At 45.5% G+C, this 11,722-nt stretch overlaps 1 protein-coding gene across 1 annotated transcript in view; it reads left to right on the forward strand.

The window, feature by feature from the left end:
• Ints7 (integrator complex subunit 7) overlaps positions 1–10,437 on the forward strand; it is a 59,011-nt gene extending 48,574 nt beyond the window's left edge. Inside the window, exons 15-20 of the mRNA XM_052738020.1 lie at positions 163–266; positions 2,455–2,523; positions 2,919–3,051; positions 4,945–5,043; positions 7,286–7,471; positions 8,902–10,437. Of these exons, the coding sequence (XP_052593980.1) occupies positions 163–266; positions 2,455–2,523; positions 2,919–3,051; positions 4,945–5,043; positions 7,286–7,471; positions 8,902–9,198 (888 nt within the window). The 3' untranslated portion in view covers positions 9,199–10,437. The remainder of the gene's footprint in view (positions 1–162; positions 267–2,454; positions 2,524–2,918; positions 3,052–4,944; positions 5,044–7,285; positions 7,472–8,901) is intronic.
• The last annotated feature ends 1,285 nt before the right edge of the window (positions 10,438–11,722 follow it).

An 11,722-nucleotide genomic window follows, 5' to 3' on the forward strand; every position in this document is an offset into this window, starting at 1 on the left:
TTGTTAGTAAATTGTTACACACTGTGAACATTGGTAGCTTCATAGCCATCTTTGTTGATTCTATGTAATTAAGTTATGAAAATGATAACTCAGTTTGTATTTGAACTGTTATTGATGATGAGTTTTCTGTGCTTTAATTTTGATGTTCCCCCATCTTTGTAGATGAAGCAATCCATGGAAGAATTCCGAAGCCTTGCTTCCCGGTACCGAGATCTCTATCAGGCGTCCTTTGATGCTGACTCAGCAACTCTGAGGAACGTAGAACTGTATCCTGTGTTGTTTGGGAGCCCTTGTTCTTAGAAGTGTTCTCTGAAATACAGATTTGATAATCCTTATTTGTTACAGTTAATTAGTGATTTCTTCCTTTGATCTTTAGTAGGGACAAAATAACTGTACTGTAAACTTTTTTTTTTTTTTTTTTTTTTTTTTTTTTTCCGAGACAGGGTTTCTCTGTGTAGTTTTGGTGCCTTTCCTGGAGCTCACGCTGTAGCCCAGGCTGGCCTCGAACTCACAGATATCCGCCTGCCTCTGCCTCCCGAGTGCTGGGATTAAAGGCGGTGCGCCACCACTGCCCGGCTGTACTGTAAACTTAAGCTGGTCTTTTTAAAGGGCTGACTTCCTGGTGGCCTTGTCTACCTTCGGGAAGAACTACCACAGCGGAGTCATGCCCAGGGCAGTGACACAAGCCTGTTGTCCCCAATACTAAGGAGACTGACGCATGAGGATTGCTTGAGCCGGGACCTGGAAACCAGCTGGCAAGTCTGGAAGGCCTGTCTGAAAAAAAGCCAATCAAGCCAGGATCCCACCAGCCTTGTGCTCAGTGAGCAGCCCCAGCACAGTGCATGGCTTGTGGCTGACAGCCCTAGTCCATCCTCTTTGTTATGGTTGGTCTCTACCACATCTGTTCCCTTAACCCTCCTGAGGCCATCCATAGTTTCTTAGTAGCAACTCCCAGTCTTATTGGAAAGAGGGGGAAACTGTTGTGAAGTTGTGAGGCTTGTGAGTTTGTAGTTCTTAGAGTTTTGATTGATTAATTGATTGAAGCTTAATGAATGCTCAGGATGCTCTGCCATACAAGTGAGTGCATACAGGCAAGTGTTTGTACACACACTCAAGTCTAATACAGTGGGGTGGCAGACCGCTTGAGTCACAGCTGAGGAACTGTCCAAACAAAAGCTACAGTTGGTTATCTGTGGCACGAATCTTAAAAGATCTTATTAGTAAAAACAAACCCAGAGCCAGGTATTGGGGTGAATGCTGAAATACCAGAGAAGCAGAACAAGCCACAGCCACCTCACCTTGCCAATTCCTCAGCTGATCCTGTTTCCTCAGACTGGAACCTTCTGAGTCCTTATCCAAATGGATCTCAGCTGAACTGCTTCTCGAAAGCCTGAAAACTTAACCAGCTATAGTTCCTTGTCCTCACACCTTAAATACCTTTCTGCCTCCTGCAATTACTTCCTGGAATTAAAGGCGTGAGTCACCATGCCTGGCTGTTTCCAGTGTGGCTTTGAACTCACAGAGCTCCAAATGGATCTCTGCCTCTGGAATGCTAGGATTAAAGGCGTGTGCTACCACTGCCCAACCTCTATGTTTAATATTGTGGCTGTTCTGTTCTCTGACCCCCAGATAAGTTTATTGGGGTGCACAATATTTTGGGGAACACAATATCACCACAACTATCCTCACTTCCTTCTCTCCTTCCTTCCTCCTTCTTTCCCTTCCTCTCTCCCTCCTTCCTTTCCTGTGTCAATGGAACCTCATTGTCATTTCATTGTTTGTTTGAAACTCCCATGAAATACTGCTTTATCTAAGGGGGAAAATCAGCAGAGTTGCAGTTGGGCATGAAAGGGCATGCCTGTGGCCCTAGCTGCTTGGGAGGCTGAGTCAGGAGGGTTGTAAGTTCAAGGCCCTCCTAGGCAACTTAGTGAGACCTTGAGGACGCCCCCACCCACTCCCACCCCACAAAAAAATGTTTTAAAACAGGGTCTCTATGTATCCCTGGCTCTCCTAATACTTACTGTGTAGATCAGGCAGGCCTCAAACTCACCGAGGTCCATCTGCTTCTTTTTCCTGAGTACTGGGATCACAGGTGTGTGCCATCATGACTGGCTGTTTGTGAAAGCAGTTTAAAGGCGGGGTGGGGGAGGGGTAATTGATAGCTCATTGGTGGAAGCACACGTGTGTCATGTACAAGGCCCTGGGCTCAGTCCCTTGTGGTAGGGGTGCAGTTGCTGTGACTGAGGAAGGGGTCTGTGCCCGCATTGGGCTCTAAACCACCCTGCCTGGAACAGGGTTTAAATTGCTGGTGTAGACAGTGTGTACCCCTTAGAAGGGAAAAGCACCCTCCATCATGGAGTGGGTAACTGTAAAAGTGCAGTGCTCATGTTTAATCTTCAGACAGCAAAAGTGTGAAGTGACTTTTGTGTCCTCATGTGACTTAACATGCTCTAGACAGCAGCAGAGCTGCTTACTGATGTCTCATGCCATAGAAGCCCTGGTTTTGGATCCAGAGTCAGCAAGGTGAGTTGAATGATGGCATTCTGACCTAGTGATCTGTTAGCCTGCTCTCATGTCTGTATTTCTGTCTGTTATTTATATGATGTCATATAAGTGTATTACTTGCTGGCCCCTTCTCAAGTGTCTTTTTCCCATATGGTGACACATTTAAAGACCTTCATGTGAATAATTAAGAATTACATCATTTGTAGTCAGATTTAGCTTTAAATTCCAGCTTGTCAGTTAATAGTTGTGCGACTATAACCCATGATTCTTTCCAAGTCTGTTTCCTTATCTGTAATTGGAGATAACTTCAGTTTTTAAAAGATGAAGTGAGAATGTGGACCATGTCCAGCCAATACATGGAGGTACTGAAGGGGTCACTGCTTGGACAGGTTAACTGCTGGTCTCTGCTTCAGCTTCCAGGAGTATGGGTCCACGGGGACTGCCCATGCTGACAGTGAGTATGAGAGAAGGATGATGTCCGTGTACAATCATGTCCTCGCAGAGGTGGAGTCGCTCAACCGAAAATACGCCCCTGTTTCCTACATGGCAAGTGGCATTTGTTTGCGAAGTTTTTATCATTGAGGAAGTGGATATTTTTTTAAATACATTTCTGGTACTTTATTTTAATAAAACTTAATTGTAAAGAACATGCAAATTAAAAATGTCACACAAGGAGATTAGCCAGACCTACATTCAGTGCCTGTCAGTGGACTTCCATGCAGTTAGATTAGCCGTTCTGCAGTCACAGAACTTGATTTTACACTGTCACTATTGACTGTATTTTATGCACTTATCCACCACAGATATCAGTGATAAAGATTAAAACGAACCCGTCCGTGGCCGCATTTAGCCTATCTCTTGACTGTATGACCACATATCAAATCTCACATGCCCAGGTGCAGGCAACTTCTGTCTAATCTGACTGGCCTAGGTGCAGACCAGTTTTTTTGTTTTGCTCTTTTTAAACAATCAAATTGAAGTTGTAGTAAGTCTTTATTCTCTCTCTCCAAACTAGAATCACTTTGGGAGCTTTTTAAAAACTCTGTCGGTATCCAGTCATCCCTTCCTGACAACTCCCCAAGGACAGCTGACTCTCAATCTGGAATGGAGGCCTGGTTCCCTACAGTGATACCAGGAGTTAAGGTGGAGGTCCGGCACGTGGATAGTAGTACCAGGAGTTAGGGTAGAGGTCTGGCCCGTGGACAGTGGTACTAGAGTTAGAGCTTTAAGCCTCACAGAGGTACAGACAGCAAATGTTTCAGAGTGCTCAGCCCATCTCATAGTCAGTACAGCATTGAGTAAAGGACATGAAATACTCACTGCTTCATTATAAGGCAGGCTTTGTGGTAGATGACTGGTTTTGCCCACATAGTAGTTAAAATAAGTGTCTGGGCACTTTTGAGGTAGACTGACCTAAACTATGTATCATGTTCAGTGTATTTAAACGTGTTGAGTGCAACTGGACTTACAATACTTTCAGCCTCTGGTAGTTTGTTCCCCCACCCCCCTTTCTTTTTCCAATTACTTTTATTTATTTATGTATTTTTTTATACATAAATGTGAGTTCTCTGTCTGCATGTATACCTACATGCCAGAAGAAGGCATCAGACCCCATTATAAATGGTTGTGAGCCACCATGTAGTTGCTGGGAATTGAGCTCAGGACCTCTGGAAAAGCAGCCAGTGCTTTTAACCTCTGAGCCATCTCTCCAGCCTTTTTTTTTTTTTTTGTCCTAGAACTAGCTCTGTAGCCCAGGCTGGCCTTGAACTCACAGAGATCTGCCTGCCTCTGCCTCCCGAGTGCTGGGATTAAAGACGTGTGCCACCACCACCCGGCCTGCCTCAGTAGGTTTATTCAGCGCATAATCTTGTCATAAGACAAGGGACAGCACTTTTTAGAAGCTTCCATGTGATTCTGTCATGCTGTAGGGGTTGAAAACACACAGAAAATAAAACTAGTAAGTCTTAATTTTTTAAAAAATTAAAATGAAAAAATAAGGTAGAAATCTATGATTGCAATTCCCTTTTTTAAAATTTTATTTGTGCGTCTGTGTGTGTGTGTGTGTGTGTGTTTGACTGAATGTGTACTGCATGTGTACCTGGAACCTGAGGAATCGAGAGAAGGGTGTCAGATCCCCTGGGTCTGGAGTTACAGATGGTTGTGCACTGCCATGTGTGAAGGGAATTGAACCCAGGTCCTCTGGAGAAGCAGCCAGTGGTTTTAACCACTGAGCCATCTCTCCAGCCCACTGATTGCATCTCTCGACATGAATGATTTGAGTTCGACCATGTGTGGTTGTGGATGTTGTACTTTCTTGCTGAATGGTGTGTACTCTTGGAAGCATTTGTGTGAGCATGTGTGTTTCCAGCTCTGCCCTGAACGTGCTATTTGTTGGCAGGTCTGCAGGTTTCTTTTCAGCTGGCTTTCTCTCTCCCACAGCACACAGCATGCCTCTGCAACGCCATCATCGCTCTGCTGAAAGTTCCTCTTTCATTTCAGAGATACTTTTTCCAGAAACTGCAGTCCACCAGCATCAAGGTAAGACAGAAAGAACACTTAAGGCTTAAAAATCGGCTAAGTGAGGCTGGAGAGATGGTTTGTTGATTAATGAGTGTCATCTGACCACCTGATATCAGTCCCCAAGGCCTACACAATAGAAGAGAATGACTCCTGCAAGTTGTCCTCGGACCTCCACATGTGTGCCATGGCACCCATACCCCAACACACACACACAAATGTAGTAAAACTCAGCTAGCTAGCTTCTGAAGATTGAATGGGACATAGCTAAGGCTTAGTATCTTCACTTTGGCGTAGATAAAAATTTGGTTCTAAGACTTTAGTTGTCTGCCTTTCCCCCCTTTATTGGATGATTTGATGTAGCTAGAGTTTTCCTGCCTGGCCCACAGTCAGGACAAATCTCTCTCACCTGCCAGTCCCACAGCCCCTCAAACCCGACCAAGTAAACACAGAGACTTATATTGCTTACACACTGTATGGCCGTGGCAGGCTTCTTGCTAACTGTTCTTACAGCTTAAATTAATCCATTTCCATTAATCTATACCTTGCCACATGGCTCGTGGCTTACCGGCATCTTCACATGCTGTTTGTCATCGTGGTGGCTGGCAGTGTCTCCCACTCAGCCTTCCACTTCCCAGCTTTATTCTCCTCCTTGTCCCCCGCCTACACTTCCTGCCTAGCCAATGGCCAATCAGTGTTTTATTTATTGACTAATCAGCAGCACATTTGCCATACAGAACATCCCACAGCAATTTGAGGAAGACGGTGGGGCTTGAAAGTTGCTGTAAGACAGACATTTGGGTAGCGGGAGTCCATCCATCATCTCTTACCTCCAGAAATGAGTTCTTGCAAGTCTATTTCAGTTGCCTTCCAGGGTCTTGAACTGAGTCTGTTGAGAGCAGACCCAGCTTTGATTGAACCAGGCCCAGTGCAACATCACTAGTCCTGCCTTCAGGCTCTCTTGCCTTTGAAGGACAAGTTGGGAGAACTAGCCCACAGGGAGAGTTAGTACGTTGAAATACTTAAGCCACTCAGAATTCAAAAGCTATTTTTGAATTGTTGGGAAAGAAGGAGATTGTCCCCTGAGAGAGATGCTTGGATTCTGCCTGTCAGTGAACTTTCGCATCCATTTAATGCTTTTGGTTACAAGTAACATTTCAAAAAGACCTTAAATGTTAGGAAAGCTGATTATGGAAGGGAGCAGGCCTGAGGCAAGCTGTCTGCACAATCGGTGACAAGTGCAGAGTCAGTAACGTTCACCTTTAGCCAGACTTGAGCTTTCTACAGTTAAGGTACATCTAGGATTTAAAGAAAAACGGTAAGTTAAAAATGCTACTCAGGCTGGGCAGTGGTGGCGCATGCCTTTAATCCCAGCACTCGGGAGGCAGAGCCAGGCGGATCTCTGTGAGTTCGAGGCCATCCTGGGCTACCAAGTGAGTTCCCGGAAAGGCGCAAAGCTACACAGAGAAACCCTGTCTCGAAAAAAAAAAAAAATGTTACTCAGGCCAGGCAGTGGTAGCTCACACCTTTAATCCCAGCACTCAGGAGACAGAGGCAGGCGGATCTCCGTGAGTTTGAGGCCAGCCTGGGCTACAGAGGGAGATCCAGGAAACTCTCCAAAGCTACACTGTCTCAAAAACAAAACAAAGCAAAAAAAAAAAAAAAAAAAAAAAAAAAAAAAAAATGTTACTCAGTTAGCAACCTTGGGGCCTCAGGATCAATCTCTAACACCCCTAATTGTTTTAGGGTTCATTGTGGAAACTGGCTTTTTTTAATGCCATATTAACTTCATTATGTGAATTTTCTTAGAATTTTAAGTTTGTTTGCATTTGAATTTAGTCTATTTTAAATTACTTAAGAGAATTGCACAAAAAAAAAATGTTTTTCCTAGAAGCTAAGAGATATCCAGTGGATATGAAAATCTATACATAGCTTTTCACTTGAGGAAGTGGTGGTTCATTGCATCCTCCCCATCCCGCAGCAGAAAGCCTGCCCACAAGAACCCTGGCAGACAGTGCCTTTGAATGCTTCCCTCAGACAGCAGGTCTAAATGAAAGCACAGAGCACATTTAAAGGAGATGAAGGAAGCTTGACTTGGAAGGCCTGTCTGTAGGGTGGTGCCAGCACAAGGAGGTCCTGGGAATAGCTTACTGCCAGGGACAGTCACATGAGGACGTTCATCTGTCCCTGTGATCAGGAGAGCCGGGTTTGTTGAAGGAAGCTTGGTTTGGGTTGTCGCACTTACATTACTGTTCCACCCCAGCTTGCTCTGTCACCATCTCCCCGGAACCCCGCGGAGCCCATTGCCGTACAGAACAACCAGCAGCTGGCGTTGAAGGTGGAGGGTGTCGTTCAGCATGGGTCTAAACCAGGACTCTTCCGAAGAATTCAGTCTGTGTGTCTGAGTGTCTCTTCCACACTGCAGAGCAAACCTGGCCAAGACTACAAGGTAACTCACATGCAGAAGAACTGTGTGTAGCTTACTGGCCCCAGGTGGAGCTCTCCTCTATTCTGGCAGCTTCCCCTCCACACAGATCATAACTGAGGCCTGGGGAAACTGTTCATCTGTTTTCTCTGCTTGAACCAGTTAGTGGGCAAAGCATTCCAGCAAAGATCAAAACATGAATTCTGTGACTTTTAGTGCAGTCTGGAACCTATCTGAGGTCCACACAGCAAGAGTTATGTGGCCATGCGCCTCTAATTGGGTTTCCCACCCCGCCTAGTCCCATGCATCTCAAAGAGCTCATCTCCCCATGCCTGCTTCCCTTCCTGAAACCTTGTTCTTAAGACCCACCTCCTCTGACACCACCTCGGCTCCACCCCCTCACAGAGGAGTGCTGCCTGCTGTGACGCATATGTCCAAAGGAACCTTGGGAGTTAGCTACCTTGAGATGTCATGAGGTAGGTTAGGTGTTTGCCAGCATCAGTCAGGCTATGTGCTATGTGACCACGTGCTTCTGACCAGGTTTCCCACCAACATCAATCAGCAATTGATGTTGCTATCTAAAACTAGGATATTGCATATGATCACATCAATACCATTGTCTCTTTGCTGAGACATTTCTTTCCAATTTTGTGGTGATTTAATCCACAGTATGTGCCCAGGTTACTCTGGTATATTTGAACTAAGTCAGTGTAACAAGAAATAAGGTGAAGGCTTAAAAGGCAATCTCTAGGCCAGGGAGGATGCTCAGTGGGTTAAGTGCCCACTTGCAATCCTGAGGACCTGAATTTGGATCCCCACAACCCATGTAAAAAGCTAACCCTGAGTGGATGCCAAAGATTCACTCGTCAGCCAACCTGGCCAAATCAGGAAAACCAAGTTCACTGACCCTGTCTCAAAGAATAAAGATGGAGCATGATTGAGGAAAAACACCCAGCATTGACTTCTGGCCTCCACTAAATGTGCTCACGTGCACACACACACACACACACACACGCCCACATGTACATACATACCCACACTAGCAAGTATATGATGTGTGTACACACATGTGTATGAGCATTTCATCATCATGATTTTAGACTAAAAAGCTGAGGGAAGGACTGGCGAGGTCACCATTTTCACTTGGTTTTCTTGGATGACGTCCTCTCACCCAGCCCTATGTCCACTCCCTGAGGCTCAGCCGTCATTCTCTTCCCGTCTTTCTTCTGACTGATGACACAGCATGGTGCCCTTAACCTCTCCATAAGAACTTGGGGAATGCCGCATGAAGGGCTGTGTGGACTGTGCTCAGATACCTGCTATGGTTGAGTGATCTCAGATATTGTGGGAATCGTAATGAGAATTCATGTACTTATATCCTTAGACAGGGCCTGGCTCCTAGAGAACACTGAGTAAGCAGCTCTTGCTGGTATTTAACAATTCCTGTGTTCCAGATTCCCATCGATAGCATGACCAATGAGATGGAGCAGAGGGTTGAGCCACATAATGACTACTTCAGCACCCAGTTTCTGTTGAACTTCGCTGTCCTTGGAACACACAGCATTACAGTGGAGTCCTCGGTGAGAGACGCCAACGGCATTGTGTGGAAGACCGGCCCCAGAACTACCATGTTTGTCAAATCCCTGGAGGACCCCTATTCCCAGCAGATTCGCCTACAGCAGCAGCAAGCCCAGCAGCCTTTGCAGCCACAGCCGCAGCCGCAGCCTCGCAGTGCCTACACCCGGTTTTAAGTGTGCTCCAAACACACTGCACAGCCGTCCAAGTGCAAGAAGAGTCTGTGTCTTCATGTGCATTAAGTGTGAATGTCACAGTGTGAAATCCATCACTCGCTAATTTCTGTAGTGTGGCATTCTGGAAATTGTTTAAGAAATCACCTGGCTCTCAGCCAGAAGATTACATCTTTTCATTTCTTAAAACATCCAGTCTTCTGCCTCACACTTAGCATTTTAGTTGTATTGTTCTTTCTGATTGGTGAGCTTTTCTTTCAAGAATAGTCACAGATCATTGGTAGATTTGACTGTGTCTCTGCCAGAATTATTGTGCTAACTGGCCCAGACCTGGAGTTATGAGACAGGCAGTGGGAAGTCCTCTCCAGTGTGTGCCAGGTTCATCCAGGGCTGGAGAATGAGGCCTTCAAAAGGGACTGGAAATTCTGTGGCACCTGCCTTCTAGACTGTGGGAGCCTGTGGTCCACAGTTATAGCATCCTGCTGCATTGGTGCCACCTTTTGTCTGTTTCCTGTGCTAAGGCATTGCTAGTTTATTGTTTTGGTCTTTAATTGACCCAAAATTTAATTTCTGTGTAGCAGCTAGCAGCTTTATAGAAAAGTTGGAAATGAATAGTATGTTGTTTTTTTCTGTCATGTGACTGTAATGTAGACTTTTTATATTGTTTGTAGATGTGAAAGTGGCTTGATATAATGTCTTCACCTTTGATTTAAAAGGGACAGATCCGCCGGGCGGTGGTGGCGCACGCCTTTAATCCCAGCACTTGGGAGGCAGAGGCAGGCGGATCTCTGTGAGTTCGAGGCCAGCCTGGTCTACAGCGCAAGATCCAGGAAAGGCGCAAAGCTACACAGAGAAACCCTGTCTCGAAAAACCAAAAAAAAAAAAAGGGGGACAGATCCTTCCCTCTGGTTTCTACTGGACGAGTTACAGACTCTGCACTTGATGTCTAGACAGCAGTCTCCATGGCTGGGATGCTCGGGAAGCAGAGATTTATGGTTAGCCAGAAAAGCCCTTTTTCTATTTCAGTCCTGGTTGAAAACGATATGACAACATACTTTACCTTTATACCAGATATGTTGAATTGTCCTTTTGTAAGTGCTCGGTGCTTGGGGACCACAGGTAGTGGACAGCATGACCAGAGCATTGCCAAAGCAAGTGTGCGGTCAGTGGGCGGGCTGCACTGCAGGGACTGAGAGCATGAGCCCTGGAGTCCCTGTGTCAGTAAATCTCTTCATTTCTGTGCTTGGCGTTTTACTGTCTTCTCTTCAAAGTCATACTGATTCATAAGAAGACTTGAGTTGTTTTTAAATGCTGTTTGAGGTTTTTTTCCTGTCACAGTACCTCTGGGGCTGAGAAGTGATTGGCAACTTGGGTTCCCCTGAGGTCACTTTGCCTTATGAGATGTTGCCCCCAAATAGCAAATTCTGCTTATCATAGCATGTGCAGGTCTACAGTTTCCACTCTAAGTGATGTCTCCCAGAGCCACCAAGTTGCACACAGTGCACAGTCTGCACTTGGTCAGCGTCTGGGGAAAACTTCTAGAGCGCAGGGAAGACGCTGTGTGGAGCCCGCTGTCTGTCCTTGGCTGGATGTAGGAAGAGCTGAGTCAGTGTTCCACTTGGGGCTCTACAGCGAGTTGCTGTGTCTGTCTGGATAGAGTCAGACTTGGGTCTTTACAAAATGACTGAATTAGGCTAGGTTTCTCCAGTCGAATTCAGTTATCAGGGATAAACAGTAGGGAAATGATGTCTTTAATGAGAGATTCAGCTAAAGGCCAAGGATCCATCCCTTTATTCTACCACAAGCCTGACTTGGTCCTCAGAAAAAGACTGTGTTTTGTTTTGTTTTTGTTTTGGCTGTCCTGGAACTTACTCTGTAGACCAGGCTGGCCTCAGACTGAGAGATCTACCTACCTCTGCCTCCTGAGTGCTGGGATTAAAGGCGTGCACCACCATGCCCAGCCTAAAAACTTCTTTTAATAACAAAATTTGGGGAGATCACAAAAGAAATTGGTGGCCTACTAGATTTGTTTTCTTTCTGAAGAATTCTACATGAAACAGTGCCTGAGACCTGAAATTCACTCAGCAATACAGGCTACTTAAAAATAAAAAGGATAGGCTGGGCATGATGGTGCACACCTTTAATTGTAATATTGGGGGGAGGGGAGCAGAGGCAAGCAGATCTCTGTGAGTTCGAGGCCAGCCTGGTCTACAAGAGTGAATTCCAGGACAGCCAGTGCTACACAGAGAAACCCTGTCTGATAGTTGTGGTTATCAACTCCTGGATTTTGTGTACTGGGACCCCACACAAAGTTGGAAAGCAATTAAAATAAAAGCAGGTCCTGATAGTGGACAGTGCAGAAGTAATTGAAGCGCCCTAGACTCAGTGTGTCGGGCAGACCCAGGAGTGGGATCGTCTGGCTTTATGTTCAGTAGGATGCACTGTGTTTTTCTATCAACTGTTATTCAGGGAGAGGATGTGTTTATAATTTTAACACTAATGAATGAAAAGAATTAAAAAAGATGAG

This window comes from Peromyscus californicus, unplaced genomic scaffold (assembly GCF_007827085.1).
Source record: "Peromyscus californicus insignis strain IS unplaced genomic scaffold, ASM782708v3 Scaffold_14__1_contigs__length_90479793_seg_2, whole genome shotgun sequence".
Taxonomy (NCBI): domain Eukaryota; kingdom Metazoa; phylum Chordata; class Mammalia; order Rodentia; family Cricetidae; genus Peromyscus; species Peromyscus californicus.